The sequence below is a fragment of the Pelodiscus sinensis genome, chromosome 1 (genome assembly GCF_049634645.1).
Source record: "Pelodiscus sinensis isolate JC-2024 chromosome 1, ASM4963464v1, whole genome shotgun sequence".
In the NCBI taxonomy this organism is placed as follows: domain Eukaryota; kingdom Metazoa; phylum Chordata; order Testudines; family Trionychidae; genus Pelodiscus; species Pelodiscus sinensis.
Window position 1 is genome coordinate 296,597,235 of NC_134711.1, and position 23,812 is coordinate 296,621,046.

Below are 23,812 nucleotides of genomic sequence, written 5' to 3' on the forward strand. Positions count from 1 at the left end.
AATCTATATTTCTCACAAAATATTATTCTTTGTATAAACACAGAATAGACAAACAAAAGATATAGAGAAAAGGAAGATTAAAGTGGAAAATTCTGTGGAGATGCTATTTCTAAGGAAATACAGAACACAGGAACTGCTATACTGGATCAGGTTATAATACTTGTAATGCAGTAACCCATCACCCAAACAGTCAATTACAGATGATTCAGAATAAGGTGAAAGAAAACCCCAGATAGATTATGGCATCTTGCCCCATCCACAGGAAAATTTCTTCCTAGGCCTAGATAGTTAGCAATTGGCTTGTAACTTGAAGAATGAGGGATTATGCCCTTTACAACATTTTATACCTTCTCATATAGCTATCAATATTTTTATTATTCATAAACACTGATTTTCATATAAACTAAACTATAAGCATATTTTTGGCTTTAATATAGAAATCGCAAGAGAAAGTGTTTCTAAGCCTAATTATCTGCACTAGTCATAAGAAGCAGAATTAATGGATTAGTCTCATTCCATAAGGATTGAAAATAATATGTTTTTCAGAGCCAATTAGAGTTGACCAAGGAGATATCAGCCATTAGCTACTATCTGTGAAACATCATGGAAGACCAGAGAGATTCTAGAAGATTGAAAAAAGGAAAATATAATGCCCATCTATAAAAAAAGGAAAATAAGGACAATTAGGGAATTATAGATCGGTCAGCTCATCTTCTGTACTTGGAGAAATAATGAAGAAAATTAAAGAATCCATTTGCAAACACCTAGATGATAGTAAGGCAGAGGTGGGCAAGAGGCTGCCAGTGGGCCAGATGCAATCTGCCAAGCCACCACACCCAGCCCACGACCACCTTGCTGGAACCTTTAAGTAGAGAGCAGCTCACATGTTTTAAAAAGCCAGCTGCTCTCTTCTCTGGTCAACTGGGAAGGGAAAAGGGAGTCTTTGCATGCTGCCTCTGCGACCCCCTCTCCCCCCCCCTCTCCCAGCCAAATCTTTCAGCTCCCATTGGCCAGTTTCCAGCCAATAGGATCTGATAAATTTTCCTGGGGAGCAGGGGTAATGTGAAAATCCTTCGCTCTCTTCCCTACCCCCCCATGCCTGGACAGAAGCCATGTAGAGCAGCGAGCAGCCTGCAGCAGAGAGTCTGCCTAAGATTCCTGCAGGGTTGCCAGATGGGAGCTGCCTAGGTAAGTACCTCTCAGCCAGAGCTTGCCTCTGGTACCCCATCCCTTTTCTCCCCTCTGACTACCCGCCCCAGGCCACCACCAAAACCCTCTGTACCCCTTTCTCCTGCATTTCCCAGATCACAACTCCCTCTCAAACCCTGCATCCCCTTCTACACCACTCCTACAGGCCAGAACCCTCTCCAGCACCTATACCCACTCCTGGACCATACACCTTAAGCTCTTGCCCCCAGATCACAACCCCCTCCTGCACCCAAACTCCCCCTCAGACACCTCACCACCTCCTTCACCCCCGTCCATACCCCAACCTCCATCCCAGACCACATGCCCCCTCCATAGAAGTTCAGCCCTTGACCACTTGCCAAAATCTTGGAGTTCCTCCCCGTTAAAAATTATTGCCCACTGCTGTAGTAAGATGATAAACAACAGTCAAAATGGATTTGCCAAGAACAAATTATGTCAAATCAACCTGATAGCTTTCTTTGACAGGATAATAAGTCTTGTGGATAAGGGGGAAAACAGTACTAGAACCGAGTAAGGCATGAGATATAGTCTTGCATGACCGTCTAACGAACTAGGGAAACAGAACCAAGATGAAGCTACTATAAATTGGATGGTTGGATAACAGTTCCAAGAGATTAATCATGAATGATTCACAGTCACACTGGAAGGGTATACCAAGTAGGGTTTGGCAGGGGTCAATTTTGGGACCAGTTCTGTTCAATATCTTCATCAGTGATTAAGATAATGGCATAGTGTGTGCACTTATGGAATCTGTGGATGATAGTACAATGGGAGAGGATACAAGTGCTTTGGACGACAGGATTATGATTCAAAATAATCTGGACAAATTGGAGAAACGGTCTGAGGTAAACAGGATGAAATTCAATAAGGACAAATGCAAAATACTCCACTTAGGAAGGAATAATCAGCTGCACATATACAAAATGGAAAATGACCTCCTAGGAAGGAGAACTGCAGAAAGGGATCTAGGGTTCACAAGGTACATATGAGTCAACAAGGTCACTATTAAAAAAACAAAAAACAAAAACAAGTGTCAATGTGGGATGTATTAACAGGAACATTGTAAGACAGAAAAAGTAATTATTTCATTCTACTTTGTACTGATTATGCCTCAACTAAAGAATTGTGTCCAGGTCTGCTCACCACATTTCAGGAAAATGTGGAAGTTTCCAGAGAAGAGCAAATGATGAAGACCTATGAGGAAAGACTGAAAAACTCTGCTTTTAGTCTGGAATAGAGACGATTGAAAGGGGACATAACAGTTTTGAGAACATAAAAGGTTGTTACGAGAAAGAAAAATGATTCTCCTTCAACTCTATTGATAGGATAAGGCGCAATGGACTTAAGCTGCAGCCAAGGAGGTTTAGGTTGGTCATTAAGAAAAAAAACCTTCCTGTTAGGGTGGTTAACCATTGGAATTAATTGCCTAGGGAGGATGCAGAACCTCTATCACAGTCTAATCTTCTCAAAAATCTCCAAAACCTTTCAAGGCTGGTCTCAATGGTGCTTTGTCATACCATAAGTGCAGGGGACTGGACTTGATAACCTCTTGAAGTTCCTTCAAGTTCTATTATTATATGATTAAAATGTAAAAATTGTTCAGAATTAAGCAGCAGTTTCATTGAGCTTCATGAGAACTTAAGAACATATGAATAGCCATACTGGATCAAACCAAATGTCCATCTAGCCTAGCAGCCATTATCCTGACAGTGGTCAATGCCCAGTGCCAAAGAGAGAGTGAACAGAACAGGTAATCATAAAGTGATCTGTCCCCTGCTGCCTATTTCCAGCTTCTGACAAACAGAAGCAAGGGATACCATTGTTGCCCATCCTGGCTAACAGCCAGTGATGGACCTAGTCTCCATGAATTTATCTAGTTCTTTTTTGAATCCTGGTTTTCACAACATCCTCTGGCAAGGAGTTCTACAGGTTGACTATGCACTGTGTAAAGAAATACTTTTGTTTATTTTAAACCTGCTTCTGAGCATCCTCATCACTTTTTTGAAAACTTGCCTTAATTATGAATCTTAAGTGTATTTTTTACTTTGGCATACATCTTGTCTGGTATAATTTGATAGAAAAAAAATGTCTGCTTTCAGTTCTGTTTTTGTTCCTATCTATCCGAATTGTACTCGGTGTGTGCACTCATGCATGCTAAAATGATTCTTCCTATTAGACTTTTTGAGTACAGTATCGTTTCAGAGCAGTAAACAAATCTATCATAATCCTGCTCAAAAAGGAAAGGTTAAAATGTTTTTAAATCAAGTGTAAGAGAAAAGACTTGTACATATAGCTCATGAGATATTTTAAAGTCTCACTGTATATACCAGGACTACTCTTTGGAAGCTCCAGTGGCCGCAATGATACATGAAGCACATGCCAAGAGCCACAACTTTAGTATGATTGCATATACATATGCAAATATATGCAACCAGCTTCTTTCACACTGATAGGCATAAATACAAAGCACTTCCCACAACACCCTGGCACTCCTGGCACCTCCTCCCTGGAGGCTAGAAATGCTGACACCCCGTACCCATCGGTTCCAGCCAGCTTGTCCTCTTGAGTCTTTCAATGCTCACCTATCTATGAAACGCCTTGCCATTGTGGAGCATGTTCCCTGTGGAGGCCATTTTAAAAGGATCCCACCAGCAGGCCACGTTGAGGATCATTGTTTTTACACAATCATTTTACAAATGTCACACCAACTGTTAGAGTTTAATTGCATCTTAGTTTATTTTAATCTGTTAATTTAAATTCTATATTTTGTATGTACATAGTACCTGACTTCTAAGGGACAGAACATAATTGCAATTTCTATGGTGAGTTTTTTCCTGACCCAAACACACATTATACACTCAAGAATACTTCCAAAGAAACCATAATTTAGTAAAACTTTCAAAAAGCTGGATGTGGTTTATATTTCATCAAGAACATTTCACAAGGCTCTATTCAAGCAATCACAAAACAGATGCATTAAAACATAATTGGAAAGTTTTTTTAAAAATTTGAAAAACAAGTTAAATTATTACCTTATAGCCAGGTCCTAACTGATGTATTGCAAATATCTGTGCTGGATTAAGTGCTTCGGTGAACACATATACTGCTCCAAGTTGACCACAAAACACTCTATTTGCATCAGCTGTCTCTGAAGACCCAAGAAAACATTTATCATAGCTCTGTATTTAAAAAAAAAAGAAAATGTAATGAATTTAAAATACACAGTAGTTATTCAAAGAAACAGTCCTTGTTTCTTTTCACCAACAAAAACTACCTTATTATTGAATAAAGTAATATCAAGAAAAGAAAATAACTAATTAGTGAAACCCTCTCTGGAGCTGGTAGTTCCTGTCATATTACTCTAAGTCCCAAAGAGACTCCCCTCCTTATTACAGCAGCAGCTCACTAACTGTTTGGCAAGCTTTTGGAAGGGAGCAGGGAGGTTTGGGCCCATTGTAAACATGGGAGGAGAAGGGTTTAAAATATTGTTGCTATTTTATTTATTCTAGTTACTTTTTTTCTTTATCCCTTCTCCTTTGTTCCCTTGTTGTTGTATTGTTAATTTGGGAATTCTAAGTATTTTATTCTTTGCATATTGGATTATTTTATATAGTATAGTCCTGGTACAGTAAACTTCCGATAATCCGGCACCTTTGGGACCCAGGGCGTGCCGGATTATCCAATATGCCGGACTATTGGAAGGGGGGGCTATGAGGGGTCTGGGGTCGGGGTGGTGAAGCCACCCTAAACCCCTCATAGCCCCCCCTTCCGATAGTCCAGCTCTGCCCCAGGCGCCCCTGATTCAGCTGCTGCTGAAACTGACCAGCAGCGACTGAATCGGAGACGCCTGGGGCAGAGCAGCTGGAGTGCTGCCGGGTTGGTCCGGTAGCACCAACCCTTGGCACGGCGGGGCCAACCCAGCAGCACCCCAGCTGCTCTTGGGGATGCCTGGGGCAGAGCAGCTGGGGTGCTGCTGGGTTGGTCCCGCAGCGCCGCTCCTCGGCGCTACTGGACTAACCCGGCAGCACCCCAGCTGCTCTACCCAAGGTGTCCCCAAGTCAGCTGCTGCTGAAACTGATCAGCAGCTGATTCCAGGAAGCCCGGGGCAGAGCAGCTCTGCCTCGGGCTTCCTGGAGTCAGCCGCTGGTCAGTTTCAGCAGCGGCTGAATCGGGGACACCTGGGGTGCTGCCTGGTTGGTCCTGCAGCCCCTAGGGGCAGCGCTAGGGGACCTACCAGGCAGCGCCCCAGCTGCTCTGCCTCCGGCTTCCCCAATTCAGCCGCTGGTCAGTTTTAGCAGCGGCTGAATAGGGGAAGCTGGGGGCAGAGAAGCTCCAATGGCCCGGCTGCCCGGAGCATTTCCGGGTTCCTGATGGTGCCGGACTGTCAGATGCCGGACCATTGGAGTTTTACTGTATATTATTTGCTAGCAAACATTTTCCCAAAGAAAACCCTGCTTGTATTCCACACACAAGGGGCACCTTTGATTTGATGCACCAAGTACCATGATTGAGAACTCAAGATTATGGGTCCTGATTTAAAAGGAGAAAAGTAAGTCTAAGCAGCAGGGAGAAGGCTTAAGTCATCCCTCAGGGCTGGGATTTAATTAGTAATTACAAGTATATTTAATGACGACTGCCATAGCTGGTTTTCATTCATATGAAAACCATATTTAGGTTGAACATTAGGAAAAACTTCCTAACTGTCAGGGTGGTTAAACACTGGATTAAATTGCCTAGGGAGGCTGTGAAATCTCCATCTCTGGAGATATTTAAGAGCAGGTTAGACAGACATCTATCAGAGATGGTTCAGATGATACTTGGTCCTGCTGTGAGGGCAGGGGACTGGACTCTATGACCTCTCGAGGTCCACTTCTAGTGTTCTATGGCTCTATGATTCTATATTCTTCTTTCAGCAGTAAAATCAAATGGTTAGTTCAGCAAATGTCAAGCTTTTCATACATGGACCCAGAACACATGAAAGATTAAAAGTTGTCTCCTCATATCCCATACATTTAAATATGTATTCAGTCACAACACTGGTGGACAATGAACTAAGCACCTTCTTCCTTGCATACTTTGCATTGGAGTTAGCAAGGAACATATTTGTGTATTTATCATACTAAATGTGAAATTGAAGAACTGCTAATGATAGTATGTAACCTATCTTTTAAACTAGGTTCTGTACCAGATTACTGAAGAATAGCTCATGTGACCCCAATTTAAAAAAAAAAAGAAAAAAAAAGGCTACAGAGGTAGTTCCAAAAATTATACGGAGGCATTTGGGGAGCAACATGACGTATGATCTAGACCAGTGGTCCCCAACCTTTTGAGGTTGTCGGGCGCCCGGGGGTGGGGCCCCTCCCTAACCGTGCGCCCGGGGGCAGGGCCCCCCCTCTAGCCGCGCGCCCGGGGGCAGGGCCCCCTCCAAGGGCCGCGGCCCCCTCCAAGGGCCGCGCGCCCGGGGCCGGCGCTCCCCCCGCCGAGTGCCGCGCTCCCCCCCTCCCGCCGAGCGCGGCCCTCCCCCCCCCGCCGAGTGCCGCACGCCCGGGGCCGGCACTCCCCCCCCCCCGCCAAGTGCCGCTCACCCAGCACTCCCCCGCCAAGCGCGCTCCCCCCGCAAGCGCCCGTGCGCCATGTGCCCGGGGCCAGGCCAGCCCCGAGCACCTGGCGGGCGCATTGAAATGCCCCTGTGGGCGCCATGGCGCCCGCGGGCACCGTGTTGGGGACCACGGATCTAGACTGTAAGAAGGAAATAGTGACTAGAATAGTGAAACCAAGAGTGAGTTTGAAGGTGATGGATAAGATTTGAAAAAGCAAAGCAATTAGCTTAGGAATGAAGCTGAGCATCTTGAAAATGAGCGCATTTAGCAGCATGTTGTACAGGTGTGAGACATGGGTGATAATGAAAGATTCAAAGAGAAGGATATTGGCATTCGAGAAGAGTTGTTATAGAAAGATCCTGAGAATAGGATGGATGCAGAAAGTCACCAACAAGGAATTATATAGGAAGATACAGCCTGAAAGAGAACCTACTGCAGAAGGATATACAGTGGAAGTTACAGCTATTCGGGCATATCTGCAAAATGAACAATGAGCGAAAGTTAAGACCCTGATATTCGGCATAATGGATGGTCCAAATAGGAGAGGCAGGCCCCACAGAGAATGGGTAGCTGATATAGTAGATTAGCTTCGTTTCTGTAGACTAGCTCCACACCACTCCGCACTGGATAGGGAAAGATGGAAGTAAACAGTGAGGGAGGCATTGGACACCAATGGGGGTTGAACCCACGGTTGTTGATAATGATGATGAATCTTAACTTAAGTACTGGAAAAACTGCTTGAAACTATAGTAAAGAATAGAACCGACGGACACAAAAATGAACATGATTTGTTAGGAAAGAATCAACATGGTTTTCAGAAAGGGAAATCATGCCTACTAATTTACTAGACTTTTTGAAGGGGTCAACAAGCACGTGGACAAGAGGGAATGAGTGGATGAAGAGTCCTTGATTTTCAGAGAGACTTTGAAAAATTCCCTCACCAACGTAAGCTGTCATGGTTAAAGAGAGAAGGTCCTGGTTAAAAGATAGGAAACAGAGGGTAGGAATAAATGGTAAGTTTTCAGAATGGAGAGAAGTAAATAGTAGTATTCTCCCAGGGGGTCTTTACAGGGACGAGTACTATTCAACATATTAATAAATGATCCAGAAAAGGGATCAACAGAATAATGGCAAAATTTGCAGATTATACAAACTAAACAAGACTTCAGTCTTTTGGGGACGAAGATTTAGTAAGAGATCTCACAAAACTGGGTGACAGGACAACAAAATGTCAGATGAAATTCAATGTTTAGAAATGCAAAGTAATGCAGATTGGAAAACATAATCCCAACTACACATAAAATGTTTTCCAGAAGTTATGAATGGGTATGAGTATGGGATGGATCACTTCATGATCATCTGTTCTGTTCTTTCCCTTTGAAGCACCTGACATTGGCCACTATCAGAAGACAGGAGACTGAGCAAGATAAATCTTTCTTGGATCCAGTATGGCTGTGATTATGTTCATGAAATGTGCTCTTTCCTTTTTCCTTTTCTCTGTCTACTTATATGTAAGCAAGTGACCACTGCTACTTACCAGGTAAGAACTAAACATATTCTATTACACTTATCTCCCCATCTTTTTTGCCTCCATTTGTTTTAGTTTTCAGTCTTTAAAATAGGAGATGTTTGGGTAAGGGACTATCATTTATATTTTATGACTTTTCAGGATTTAATAATTTCATTTTTGGTTGTTTATTTTGAGCTATTTTTTAGTTTTATTTCGCTGTTCAAAAATTACACTGCTACACACTGTAATGAGTAATATATTTGTAATTTTTCAGGAAGGCTTTCCCTAGAATGCTACAACTCTGTTTCAGACAGCATTACATTATAAAATACTATAGAACATTTAGAACATACAAGCTGTCTATACAGACCAAATTAGTGTGCAATACACATACTAGTGAACTTTGGAAATAATCCCTGTAGCATCCACTTTACTGTTCCATGTCAACAAGCCTTTCGATACAAATAACCCTTTCCAGTGTTTTTCTGGTGTTTACTGGGTGAACACCAATTTCATTTAAAAAAATCAATGGCGTTTTATCAGAATTTAAACCAAAAAATCAGAAGCTCTGTATGCCTTGTATAGCACCTAAAACAATGGAGATACAACTTGGTTGTGCCCACAGATGATACCACAATATGAATAACATTATTTGATAACAGATGTATAAAATAATAGTTTAAATTAAAAATGCTTTATTTATACTATATTTCTATTTAAATCAAATAAGTTTACTTTTAAATGTAAACCCATTTAAAATTAAGTATAAAATTATGACAACATATGTTAAGGCATAAACTTACTATATAATTTATTAAATCATTTAAATTAAATTTTCAACTATTAACGTAACATATGTTTGCTATTGCTATTGAAGTTTTAAAGAATGTTGAATCACTGAACTTGCGGAACTCACTGGCTAAGTGCCCGGAACCAACCTGCACTGAAGTGCTACATTAGCTTTTGATATCAATAGTCTCTTCTAACTGATTTTTTTTTTCATTTCTCTTTATTCAACTAGTTCAGTTAAATGAGTAATTCATCAAAAGCTGAGAGTTGAAAAAAAACACAGAAAAGTATTTTCTCCCCCTCTCCCAATCTAAGAAAAACTACATATGAGAGAAAGAGATCTACTTGTTCAAAAATGTTGTAGGACATGCTGACCAGAATATCGGCTCATTTCACTAGCTTACAGATATTTGCTTTGTTTAATAAGCCAATTAGGTTTAAATACAAACATGTTTTGATGCAGAAGAAAAGTGTCCAGCACATTTAAGGTAGTGTTATGTAACTAATAAAAGCAATTTTAAAATACTTTTTCCTTCTGTATTCTTAACTGAAATCCAATTTCCATCTGAATAGAGGTGGAAACAAATGACTAGATAATATTATCATTTAGTAAATAAGAAAACATTCTAATATAATAAATATTTGTCTAATATATGTAAAAACAAAAACTCTGCATAAATGCATAATAAGCTGTAAAATTGTTTATTCCCTGTTCAGCAAAAAGATGTACCCAGTTCAGTGTAAAGGATAGATTTAGCTGAAAATCAACAAATATTATGGGTACCAAATACTAAGAACCTACCTTTCTTTGGAAAAATAACTAAAAAAAAATGCAAAGCAAGAGTAAAAAAAAAATCAGTGATTTAAATCTATCCACCCTGTTTCATCAAATCAGTCAATAGTTGGCACTAAAGACAATGTGTCTTCAGAAGAGATGGTCTGTGAAGCACTAAGCTACTAGCCCTCTCCATAGGAAAAGCAAAGCTGTTAGGGTAAATAAGCATAACATTTACGTATAAATTTAAAGTTTTCCACAAAAATTATGCTACTAGCCTTTGATTCACACTGAAACACCTTCCAGACCCTCAATCCTACTGCATTCAAACTACTATATTCTACTGGTAGCTCCTCTATAACAAACAACTAGAAAAAAACAACATAAAAACTGGAAAATAAAATAACTTTTCTACTTTTGTCTGGTTTTTTACATCAGATCTGACCGTATCTGCTCTTTGGAGTAGATGCTAAAACTGGAAATAACTTAAGTTTTACTTTTCATACAACTCAAACTCACAAGATTGCCTCTAATTAAAAATACATTAAAAGGTCACTATTTGTGAATGAAATCTAGCTAAAACAACTCACCATTATTGACATCACACTTATTAAATAGATGCTGTCGAGAACCTAACGAAAGATCAGGGCCCCATTATATTTGGCACTGTACCTTCAATACTGCAATTCAGTGGAAGGTCTCTTGAAATTTACATTTTCAGAACAATATTTAATTTAGAAAAACTGAGTTCTCATATTACAATAACAGATATTTTCTAAGATGTTATCCATATGTATTCCATTTATAGCTTTGCTCACCCACTAGTACCAGAGATCAGAACTTTTTTTTTCTTGCTATAGTCCTCTATTCATCCACACAAGCCTACAGAATCCCTCCCCTGCTCCTACTGGACAGCCTAAAAAGGGGGATGGATCAATAGCCACCAGACAAAATCCTGTAAGGATGTAAAAGAGTACATTTAGAGCTTATCTATATAAGCAATTTGTGGCAAGCTAGGGTGTGAATCTACCTAACAGTAGAATAACCAACTTGCTATGTGGACTCTATTGACAGAAAGTAGCAGTTTATTAATGAATTCTGATCTAGTTCTCTTTGAAAGGGGATTAATATATACCAGGAGGGTCCAAAAGAACAGTGAGGGCATGTCTACACTACAAAATTAGAATAATAGGATTAGAAGAGACCATAAGGATTATCTAATCTAGTCCTCTGCCAAGACACAGGATTTCTTGTTTCTAAACCAGGAGTGGGCAAACTAAGGCCCACAGGCCGTCTCTGACCCATCACCAGGGTTTGTTCTACTCCACCTGCTGCTCCAGCCAGAGAGCTTACCCTGTTCTGCCCACCACTCCCTGGCTGGAACCATGGAGAGAGGGTATGGAACTGGTGGAGGCATATGGGGTGCATAATTTGTTTATGGTGAATCCATGCTAGTTGTTAGCAGTTCTCTCTTCATCCTCCAAATATTTGCAAACAATGTTTCATAACTTGCTCTAGTAGCTTCCCACGTATCAAAGTCAGGCTTACAGATCCATATGGTCCTCCTTTTAAAGATGAGCAGTACATTAATCCTTCTCCAGACTTTTGGGACCTCTCCTAGGTCAGGTCAACCTAAAGCCACTGCAGTAATTACATTGGTTCTTCATGTATGCACTATGCTCTGTTGGTGGTGCATGTCCTCACCAGGAATGCTTGCACTGATACCCTCAGCCCTATACAACAACAGGCAATGTAAGCAATGCAGTGTCTACACAGACACTACGTAAACCTACCTATATCAATTTAAGTATGGCACCGCTCATGAAGATGGAGTTACGATTTCAGAATAGTGAGTAACTTACATGGGCAGGAGAGATGTTTTAGTGTAGACATTTACAGAGTTAGGTCAACATAAGCTGCCTTATGTCAACCTAACTCTGCAGTGTAAACCAGGCTTAAGTCCGCAGCAGACTACTGCTGCACAGATTCACATCTTAGCTTGCCATGAACTAAAAAGTTTGTGTAGAGAGACCTCAAGGAATGTTACTGTAATATAAGTAACCTCTTTTTCTTCAGAGTGATTGTCTATGTCTTCTACTGATGGAGGTGAGTATTGAAGTCTTACGTAAGACTGATCCAAGTTCCACTCTACCAATGGCTTCATCTTTGAGTCACCTGTCCAATTATATAATATGTGCGGAAAGTATGAACAAAAGTCCATGTGGCTGCTGTACAATGGAGGTATTATTAAAGGAAGCCACAGAAGTATCTTACACTCTTGTAAAATGGGCCCAGTTAGTAACATTCATTGTGTTATCTAAAAGAGAGGAAATCTGCAGGAAGAAACAAATAACCAGGTACGTCCTGATTATGAATACAGACAAAGGACTGATGTGGTATGACTTGGGGTGCAAAGAGATTAACACAATTCTTTATTTAGGTGGCAAACTGTCAGCACATGGGTTGAGTTACAGAGAACTTCACTCAAAAGCGCTATAGGGATTTCTGAAATATATTTCCCATGTTCCCATTATGTTTTATCTATCTTTTCATCAGTGAACTATTATCTATATATAGTAACACTTTATTGTTTAAAAACCAATAAGGAGTCTTTTGTCACCTTAAGGGCATAAGTTTAGGTGCCAGAAGCTGAGCTTTGGTGCCATAACTGGCATCTCTTTAATATGATGCCAACAGATCCTAAGCATGAAAGACAGGCTTGTTATTAAAAAACAGGACTCAGAGTAGCACGATTTCAGTTACAGGACTTGTCACACACCTCTTAACATGACTAGAGACACGTAATTTAATTTCTCTTTGCTTCTATTTTCCATCTCTCAAATAAGGATATTTAATCTTTAAAACATATTAAAAACATTTCAAATCAGGATTGCATATAAGAACTCCAGTTATACAACAAACATGAAGGCATTTCTAATATGAGATGTATGTGTGATAATTTAGCTGAAATAGACAACTTCTTTTGTTACTTAGATTTCATGTTTAGAATGAATTTTAGCTATTTAATTAAAAAGCTATTGAAAAAGTCAATGTCTCAAATGTAAAAAGACAAATTAACAATCCATTGTGTTATCATATTTAAAATAATTTCTATAATCTGAAATATACTAGTCTGAATTTCATAATCTCTTTAAAACAGTCTCAAGATATTTTAGGCTAATAAAGAATAAAATCAATACTAACTCCACAGTGATGATGTTCTATGAAAATATGTAAGAAATAAATAACTAGAGTGCAATCCAATTCTTGATTTTTTAAAGAAATGAAAACATTTTAAGAAAATAAGCATGCTTAATATTTATTCTATTTTTTTAACTCAAATTGGAACGTACAAATGAATTATGTGTCTATGCATGCACTTAAGATAGCAATCACTAAAGTAGAGGAAAGAAAAATCTCTTACATCATTCGTGTTAACATGCCAAGCCATATCACCATAGGATACCAGTTGACCATTAACGTAACACCGAATTTCACTGTTTCTCCAACGATTGTATATGTGCACAATGCTGATCATGTACCACTAAAAATAATTTGAAAAGATATTGTTATATAGCATTATTAAAAATGACAAACAGCGTATCTTGTTTGGCTTCAATCCTGCAAAGTAATATAGGAGTATAAATCTTTGCCTACCCAAAGAGCTATATTTTAAATCAGAAAGACTCAACATGAGTTTAAATGCCTGCTCATTGGAATCTTTTTGCAGAATGAGGACCAAAAATTGTTCACTGTCTAGGAGATATGCTTTTTGAAACACAATTTAACTAACTTTTATTCTACACAAAAAACATGAACAAGGAGGTTCACATACAGAAAATTAAGTTATAAAATAAATGGTTTAGATTATAAGCACTGCATGTCTAAATGCCACTGATTATTGTATTAAAACATATCGTGTTTGAATTGGCCCCACTTACCAGGTGATCCAGTTTGTTCTGTGCGACTGCCCTGTTCTCAGCCTTATTAACCACTTGTCTAATATGTGTCATCCACTAATTTTATCAACAATGATTTTATTTTCTAGAGCACTCAAAAATATTGACCACCATTGGGCCTAGAACCAATCTTTGAATAGTTTCCAGTAGAGTTCCACAATGATGATTACCCATTAACAGTTATTTTTTTATATCTGTCAGCCTAAAGGAGGAGAAATTATGGAAGTCTCAAACATCTTACTCAGCAATTCATACCTGTGAGTCCATGGTAAACAGTATACACATTTTTAAAAGATCTAAATCTGTCCTTCAAAATAAACATAAAACCAGACATCTGGAATATAATGTAAAGCTTCAACTGTTCAGTTTGGAACTCAATGCAGACACACGTAAGAGTCAATACGGCAGAATTGGCTTGTCTTGAAAGTAGCACTCCATAATATCAAATGTATTCACTAAATAAACCCTGAGACCTAGGAACTGGGTCAGAGTGGACACTTTTTGCCCAGAGTTCTAAGAACTTGGAAAGGGTTGGGGTGTTCGTATTAACTGGTTTATACAGTGAGCCCTAGGATCTGGGTAAAGGTGGGTACATCTAGGGTGTGCAGTTAACATATTTGGTGGAGAATGCCTGGGCGATCTAAAGTTAATTTACTTACTAAATGGGTAAAGCATTCACTAGAAGAGAGATCAAGCTATTCTGTTATACAAAAGGGCAACTGACACTAAAGTATTTTTTGGATAAGTTACTCCTTATTTTGCAAATATTGGATTTAATTTTCCATACTGGGGGGAAAGGCAGGAGGAGCTGGAAATGGTTTAGTACTAGCTGTGAAGGAAGCAGCTTTGCACCCTTCACACTGTATGGCTACGTCTACACTGGCCCCTTTTCCGGAAGGGGCATGTAAATTTCACGAGTCGTCGTAGGGATTTAAATATCCCCCGCGGCATTTAAATAAAAATGTCCGCCGCTTTTTTCCGGCTTTTAAAAAAGCCGGAAAAGAGCGTCTAGACTGACCCCGATCCTCCGGAAAAAGTGCCCTTTTCCGGAGGCTCTTATTCTTATTTAAATCCCCCGCGGATTTCCCTACGACGACTCGTGAAATTTACATGCCCCTTCCGGAAAAGGGGCCAGTGTAGACGTAGCCTATTAGTGCCAGCATCTAGTGTTTCAGGAACAAATATTCCATGACTGTATTAAGGGTCCCCTCTTATTTAGAATATTTTGCATATCTATCAAATGCCATTGACTGAGCTTATAGCGTTAACTATCAAGATTACTTGCTCTCTCTGATAGCTCTGTTCAGTGAATATCTTTCAATTACTACACAATGCTCTTGGCTTTCTCTTGGAGTTAAGTTTTTCTGCATATCTGTGGACATGCTAGGCTCTACCTTTTATGAGTAGAAATAGTATGCTAGAGGAATGCTTAGCACAGTATCCCAAGGCCCTCATGAAAACAAAGGTATGCAGCCAATAAGGGTTAGTGTCTGGTTAGCAAAAGACTTCAAATTAAAAATGTTTTAACAGGCAGAATAATTACTGTTAATATCTAAGGCTATATCTTCATTGGAGAGTTACCGCAAGTTATCTACACTTGAACTAAGTTAATTCAAGAGGATTTTGCTCAAGTGAAAATGGCCACAATGCACAAAATAGTTGCGTCCTCTCTACGTAAATAGCTCAAGTATTCACTTGAACTTCAACCCACATCTTCTGACAGGACTGCTAGTTTAAGTTTAAAGCATCACCTTAAACAGAGGTTTTGGTGTGTGGATAGAAATCAGGTTAGATGCAACAGTAACGTTTACCTTACGTTAGCACTGTAATAAAGAAAATCCCTAAACTAAAAGGTTCCTTAAATGTTCCCCTCTTTGCCGTTGTCCAGAATATGTCCATCCAGATTAGAACTTTTTTGTAACTGAAGTCAATTTAAAGTTTACTTCCTTTTTACTGAAAGCCTTAAGTTATTTCATGATAATTCATCAAAAAACATGTTAAAGGGTTTTTCTTTTTCAGACCCAGCCTTAAAATGTGGAGTCAAACGATAAACCTGAAAATATTATAAAAGAATTAAAGCAAGTTTTATTACTGGGCATACTTCAGATCAATTACATTATATAGCCATGCAATATGGACTTTTCCAGGTTGACCCAATTTCATGGGTTCCAGTGGATCTTCACACCAGCTACTAACCTTTTGATTTACATAATAGTCAGTGGATGATTTTCTGATGAATGAGTCAGTGTCTCAACTCTAAAGATAATCTCTTAATATCCTACACAAGTAATTCCAGTGTCTCTGGTCTAATTGCATCTGTAAGTCTCTGTCATATTCCCTAAGATCATTTAAATTAGGTTATTTCTTAGACTTGGGCACAGACCAATAACCACAGTAAATGTCTACAATCCAGAACCAGTATTAATTTAATCCATTAATAGGATGCTTCTAAGGCATTCAAATGCCAAACAGAGAAGACAAAATACAAAACTGTATATTTATGAAGTAAATAATATGAGTATTGTACATTTATTGATATCAATTTTTAAATTTCAAAAACTAGTTGATAATATTGTCAAATTAACCAAAAAAAGATACACTGGGTAAAGATCATTTCCCATGTAACCTTCCCTTTTGTATTTCTGTTCAAATTGATCTATTGCCTTTTATTAACCCTGACTTTCTCTAAGAAAATGGGGGGGGGGGGGGCTTCACAGGTGAAGTGTGAACTGTTGCCCCACATCCCTACCTCCATTGCTACCAAACATCCTTCTCAAGTACAAGGTTTAAATGGAATTATTTCTGAAACTATAGAACAGTGCTTAACTGACTAGAAGGGTTACTCTTTATTAAGTCCCACTTCTTCCTCCATGTCCACATAAACTACAATGATCAGTAAGTATTCGCAGGATGTGTAAATATTCAGTTTCCGGTCATACAAAAATAAATCATTTTAATTTGTTATAATTTTCTGAATGTGTATCAAAAAAGTCTTTCAAAAGTTGTCTAAATTAGAAAATGCCTAACAAGTGTCTAATTTATTTTTTTATATATCTCTTAAAGTCATCTGAGTCGCAAAAGTTTGTCTGTTTTTTCCCTTATGCTTTAAGCATGAAATATTTCAGTCCACACTTCATAAGATAGCACTCATGGATATAGTTCAAAATTTCACAGGCAGCAGTTCTTGGTTTTTTTTTTTATAGACTTTTCCTTCTTGAAGAAAAAAAAATCAAATGAAAAAATGTGCTTCCCTCCCCCCAGCTGAATAGACAAGTTTGGATTGTTCCATATATCTTAATGAGAGAAGTGGTCTTTTGAATAAGGCAGGCCTGATCAGTTATGACCATTGAACATCCAATAGTGCTGCATACAAGAGCAGGGCTAATCAATGCTATGCATCTTGGACAGTTTACAACTTGTGTAATTAATTTCTATTGAATTCCCCCCTGAAGTTTAAATCTGCACATTTCTTTTTTTAAAATATTAAATTATCCTTCACTTTCTGTTCTAAACTGCTGTGCACTGTTAAATTCTTTCTCCTTTGATAAGTGGCTATATTTAAGTGGTTATTGATCATATAGTTCGTAAATAACTAAATCTTTCTGAATTAAAATAGTTACATCATTTGAAGAAGAAATATTAAATTTAAAATCAGTTACATGGTGAATGCCCTGCACATACTTGCCAATTGAAGTTTTTGATTTATTAGCCTAAAACTGATGGAACTTTAATAATTCTATTTATGGTCCACCTTTAACCATTTTTTCTCCTGAGTCTGTTGGAAGCACTCATTCTGTTAGAGTAGCAAATTACAGACATGCAATAAATTAAATAGACCAAGAACCACACGCAGACATTGTGGAGTCTAGATGTGACAATGATATTCCTTTTATGGAAAACACCATACAACGGTATGTATTAAAATGTCTTACGAGTATTTAAAAAATTGCAAACATGTTTTCTGCCCTCCCTTGCTCTGCCAAAGGTGATTTTGTTAATAAAAAAAACAAACAAAAAATAAGCATTCAGTTGATATTCATTTTGGCAAGAAAACTAAAAATATGCCAAATAAAACTAACCGCATATTGATTGTTGGAAGTTTTTTCCTCAACATTTTACATTTACAAAAATAATTCCTCAGTGAGGATTAGTGCAATTGGTTTATTTACTTGAATGAGAAAGAAATATTTCAAATAAGTTATGGGCAAGTGAAAACTCAGCACTCATTCAGTGGACATTATTTACATGCAGCAAACTAATTAGAGCCCTACTGCTCTACAATTTCACACCAGATATGTCTGCATAGCTTTGTAAATCCATGCACAGACATCTACACAACCTGAGCTGAGGTCTGCAGACATATGGGGTATAGCTAAGAAAATCTGCCTGAGAAATTATTTTTACCATGCTATCTTAAAATCAGGAATAGGATAAAGTTACAAATGCATAATAATAAAAAAAAAAAATCAAAACTAGTAGATCCCATAATTTGCCAAGTGTCACTGAAAATTGTCGCTTTCCATTATAGCTTCAAAAGGAAGATTTTATTTTAAAATAATCTATGTTCTAATTTGCTGTGAATATACAGCCATCACAATAAATCTGACAAGGTTGACAAGGAAGCAGCAGAATTTGCAGAAAAACATCTCCCAGTCATACAGCAGCAGCACCGCTACCTTACCTCAAACAAAAAAATTTATTCAACCTAAAACTCCAATGGGGGCAATTTAAATGTTAAAAATATTGAACATGGGAATATTTTTCTTTCAAAGAATCAAGCAATTTAGTATAAAGAGTTATGTTTAATACACAATAGTATTCCACAGTTAATTTTAAACCTCAAGAAATGCAGTAGTAAGGGTTCCAAAAACTAAATTAAGCCACATTGCTTATATATAGTAAAACTTAACATAAGTATTTATGCAGTAAAATACGCACCATAAAAGCAAAAAAACGAGAAGCCCTGTGGCATCTTAAAGCAGTGTTTCTTAAACTTTGAGACCACGGAACACTAAACAATAATATTTTTTATGTAGAACACTTATGAAAATTCTCTTTAAAAAACTGTCAGACAAAAACAAAGACTACCACCAGTGTTCCGCGGAAAATAGTTTAAGAAACACTGCATTTCTCTTTCAAGAGAGGAATGCAAATGCAGCTGAGCGAAATTGCAAATGAAGCACGGATTTTAATTTCCCATGCTTCATTTGCATAATTGCATCCAGGCACTATTTTGAAATACTTCTATTTCGAAAAAAGAAACCCTGTCTAGACGTGGTTATTTCAAAAGAAAACCCTTCTCTCGAAATAACCCTTATTCCTCATACAATGAACTTTACCAGTCATTTCAAGGGAAGGGTTTTCTCTCAAAATAACCGTGTCTTAACAGCGTCTTATTTTAAAATAGCGCTATTTCAAAATGGCACCATAATATGAATATGAAAATGAAGCACGGGATATTTAAATCCCAGCTTCATTTGCAATTTCAAATGTCTTCATTTGCCTCTGTCATGATTATGAGGGTTAGCCAGCAGCCTGGGGATTAAGGGGTTAACTACACCTAGCCAGGTGGAGTGACCAATAGGAATGTAGGTGGGACTTTTCAAACTGGGACAAAGGAATTTGGGTTTTTTTCTTTTCTCCCTTTTGTCTCTCTGAGAGTTCTCTGCAGCTACAGAGAGGGACAAGCATGTCTCTCTCTCTCCAAGACACCATTCTTCATTTTCTGTAAGTAGGGTAAAGTTTAGGTAGTTTCGTTAGGTTTTATTGTGTTATGGATTGGGTATGGGATCTGAGATCTGGCACTGCCTAAAAGATGTTTTGGCTTTTCTTTGTAACTAAGTTCTAGGCCCATGGAGTTTCTCCATGAGTATATTTTGTTACCTTCCTCTCTAGTCATTATACTTGCAACCAGAATATTGTTGTAATAATAAAAGTTTTCTTTTCTTTTATTAACCTGGCAGTGATTAATTGTGTGCCTTGATTTTTATTTAGGGGTAAGATTTCCCAAATGATCTTTCCCCTGATTTCTTTATCAACATTTGGGTGGTGGCAGCGGAAGTTTTATTACCCAGATCTAGGTTTTTAAGATCTTGGGGGGAATTTTTATACCAAAGCCTGGTAGATAAGGCTTTGGGGTACACTTGCTGGCCCCCACTTCTGCATTTATCATGCCAGAGTGGGAAGGAGCCATGACAGCGTCTCCCGCTCAAAAGAGGGTTCAAGTATAGACATACCCCAAGAGAACAACAAATATATCATGAGCCTTTCCGGGTAAAATCCACTACATCAGATGAGTCAGTTTTACACGAAAGCTCATGATGTATTTGTTAATCACTAAGGGTATGTCTATACTGCACACTTATTTTGAAATAAACTATTCTGGAATAGAAGTTTCATGGGTAGCCAAGTTAATCTGAACAGGATAAACTTAAAACACAACAAATGGTCTGGTAGCACTGAAGAAATGGTCTGTGTCCACAAAAACTCATACCACCACCTATATGTTTTGTTGGTCTATAAACTGCTATCAGACCATTTGTTGTTTAAATTTATTCTGGAATAGTTATTCCAAAATAGCTTATTTCGAAATAGCATGTCTACACTGCAGGGAAGCCTCACAATTATTTTGAAGCAGGTTTCCCTAATGTAGATGTGCTATCAATCTAGAGCCCCAGAAGGCACTGGGGAGGAATAACTTAACCCCTTGTCAGGGCCATTCTATTTCAAAATTGCAGAAGTGGAGCATTTTACACTTGCCTTATTTCAAAATGGCTATTTCAGAACAGGCATTGTTCCTCATCGAATGACGTTTACAGATTTCTGAATAAACTGTCCATTATTTCAAAATTATTTCGAAATAACGGAATGGCTATGTACACGCTCATGTTGTTATTTTGAAAGAAAGCTAGTTATCTCAAAATAATGGTGCAGTGTAGACACCCTAAGTTTCCACAGGACTGTGCATTTTAAAACTACAGACTAACATGGCTACTCCTCTGAACCAAAACGTGCTGCATTTTGACTGATTTTAACTGTGCAATTATAAGTTTACATTAGTATTTAATTATATGTTTATATTATCCAGTTTTGCACTGGCTGCATATACAGAGCTTATATTGCAAACCATGGAGGAAATAGGCCTCTGATCTCCAGACATCTCCGATAAAGCCACACCTGGAATATCGTGGTAATTTCTATGCCCTTCTTTACCTAAGGAAACTAAAGAACTAAAGCTAGTTCAGAGTCAAATAAGAATGATAAAGGACCGGAATGATTACTTTGCCAGGAAATATTTTAAAAGACTAAATATAGATAATTTAAGTAACAGCCAGGACTCAAACTGAAAAACAAAACTGGTCATATTCCCTCAAATTCCACTTACAAACCCACACCAATGGATAGACAGAAGTGAAACATTACTCACACAGGATTGTTTGGGCATTCAAAATGTGATTATACTTCCCTACTGAGGTCCTTTGAGTTCCTCAAATTTTAGCTCCCCAACTCATTAATTTGCATATTCAAGCAGAGCTGAAGCTGAATGTATATGCTTTGAGCTTTGGCTTCCAGTCATGTGATATCTGTTTAAGCTTTTATTTACTTTAAAAAAAATGTCAAGCTTTTCTTTATAAAAATGAGGTGTAGAAGTGAGTCAAGTGCAACTCATGGAGGGATGGTCTGCCTGCATCTGTGGACATCTTCCAGTAATAGGAGTCCACCATATATACAAACCAGGCCTTTGCTGTTCAGTGTGAAAGTTATATTGGTGAGGAGTGCTTACATGGTTCACTGGGCTCTGCTAAATTAGGTTTCGCTTGTCTCAAAATGTTCTTTCAGGTTTCCATCACCCACTCTGCCCCACTGACTTCATAGGTTAATTAAGGATTACAAAATCTGGTAATTTCCCAAATGCCACTCATTTGTGGAACCACAAGGAAAAGGCTCTCATAGTAGATTGTACAGATCTTAAAAATATGACTATCCCGCTCCTTTTGTATATGCTGTGATTGGCAAATAAATAGTTATGGACAGGAAAATAGTTTGCATTTTAATTATTCAAATTGAAAATTGAACTAAATAACCCTGTGAGGTGAATACAGTCAGACCCTTTGCAGACTCCAGCACCAATTAATCTGTTTGCATTCAGATTTCATTTTAACAGTGTTCTCCGTTAAACCCATCAGAGAAAGGTTAACTAAAATAAATTAAAATCAAGCTGTTTGAGAATCTGATGGCAACCTTAAAAAAAAATCCCAAACCACAGTACCAGCCCAATTCAAATCTTGTTGGTTAAAAAAAGGAGAGATATTTATAGATGCTTATTTGAAGGATAGAAACACTAGAGGAAGACAAATAGCCATACGAGAGGATTAACCAGGAGCCTTGGAACAAAGTTAAGAAAGAAAATTTAAGGCTGGATGTCAATGGAGAGATCTATTGCTCTTTAGAATAATTTCCCAAAAGCTCAATCACTTGGCATATTTAAAACGCGACAGGGCAAAATTCTCATAACAAACAATAGAGAGAGAGACTGCAATGTTCATACAGAGAATGGATAAACAACCTACCGAATCTTTTCTGTTTCTAGTGTGACGTGGAACCTTAAAAAGGCTTTCCATTTATCCCCTTTCCCGGTTCTTGTCACACGAACAAAAAGCAATAAAACCAGAAGTCCAAAAGTGCAGACTATGCAACCTTTATTGGCGTTAGTTCCAAGCAAGTATATTCATAGCTCTACACCTGGGCAGAGTGTTATCCCATGTCCCTATTCCCAGCTCTGATAGCACAGACTTTACCCCAAATTCTATTCCTAATTCCAATGTTGTAAGGTCTTTTACTCCGTTTCCCAGTCCTCCATTCCCACCACCTTCTCGTTAGCAGGCCCTAATATAACTGCAGTGTGCACTCATAGACATACCCCTTAAAACTTATGGTCAAATTTTGTTTCAGAAGGTCATAGAACTGGGATTTTCATTCCTCTCATTTTGTATCCCATAAAAGGGGTTAAACATTTTTTGTTGCTCTTCTCTGGACCCTCTCCAATTTCTTCACATCTTTCCTGTCTAGATGTGGAAGAAGTGCCTAGATCTGAACCCAATACTCCACTTGAGCCCTAATCAATGTAGAGTAGAGAAGAATTATTTATCATGTCTTGCTTACAATACTCCTGCTAATTCATCCCCGAATGATGTTTGATTTTGTTTTGTTTTTTTGCCACAGTGTCACATTGTTGACTCATATTTAGCTTGTGGTCCTCTATGACCCCTAGATTCTTTTCTGCAGTACTCTTTCCTGGATAGTCATTTCCTAACTGTCTATATGTGTATGTTCCCCTTCTCAATATTTTTTAGCAGGTTTTATGTTCTTTTGAGGTCTAGTATTTTAAATTTTTATATATATTTGTATTTCATTTAAAAAATGTTGTAAACTGTGTCGAATATTATAATAGAGAGTTGGGGTAAAAATATTTAAATACATAAATAAATGTGAAACTGATTGTTCCTTCCTGAGTGGAGTACTTTGTTTTTGTCCTATTTACCACAGCTCATGGTTCCGGCCCCTGCCAGGGTAGCGCTGCGACCATGAGCCATGATCTATTTAAATAGGATCCTGCTGTCTGAGCTACCACCTGGGAATTTGGTGTCATGAGTATCAGGATATAAATACGTGGCCAGATGAAGTCTGCAGGCCAGATCAAAGAGTTAGGCAGGCAGAATCCGGCCCCCAGGTTGCATCTTGCCCTGCCCAGACTTAGAATCACTTAAAATCTATCTTTCTATAAGTAATACATTTACTTTATGTTTAATTTTAACCAGTTTGCCTTTAAGTGAAGAATCTAGAAAAATCTCAGCTTAGCCAACGCAGGGTTAATATAGGTTCCCCATATTAAGGGGAAGCAAACTATATTAATGAGCTTGCATTGTACAGACCCCTGTGCAGTGCGAGATAGTACAGTTCTGGGTATAGA

General features: G+C 38.3%; 1 protein-coding gene across 15 annotated transcripts in view; it reads right to left on the minus strand.

Annotated features, from left to right (window-relative positions):
• The window catches only part of NBEA (neurobeachin), a 748,692-nt gene that overhangs the window by 598,458 nt on the left and 126,422 nt on the right, over positions 1-23,812 (minus strand). For all 15 annotated transcript variants that reach the window (XM_075919184.1, XM_075919178.1, XM_075919179.1 and 12 more), the window contains exons 7-8: positions 13,308-13,427; positions 4,242-4,388 (exon numbers count right to left, since the gene is read on the minus strand). In XM_075919184.1, the coding sequence (XP_075775299.1) occupies positions 4,242-4,388; positions 13,308-13,427 (267 nt within the window). The remainder of the gene's footprint in view (positions 1-4,241; positions 4,389-13,307; positions 13,428-23,812) is intronic.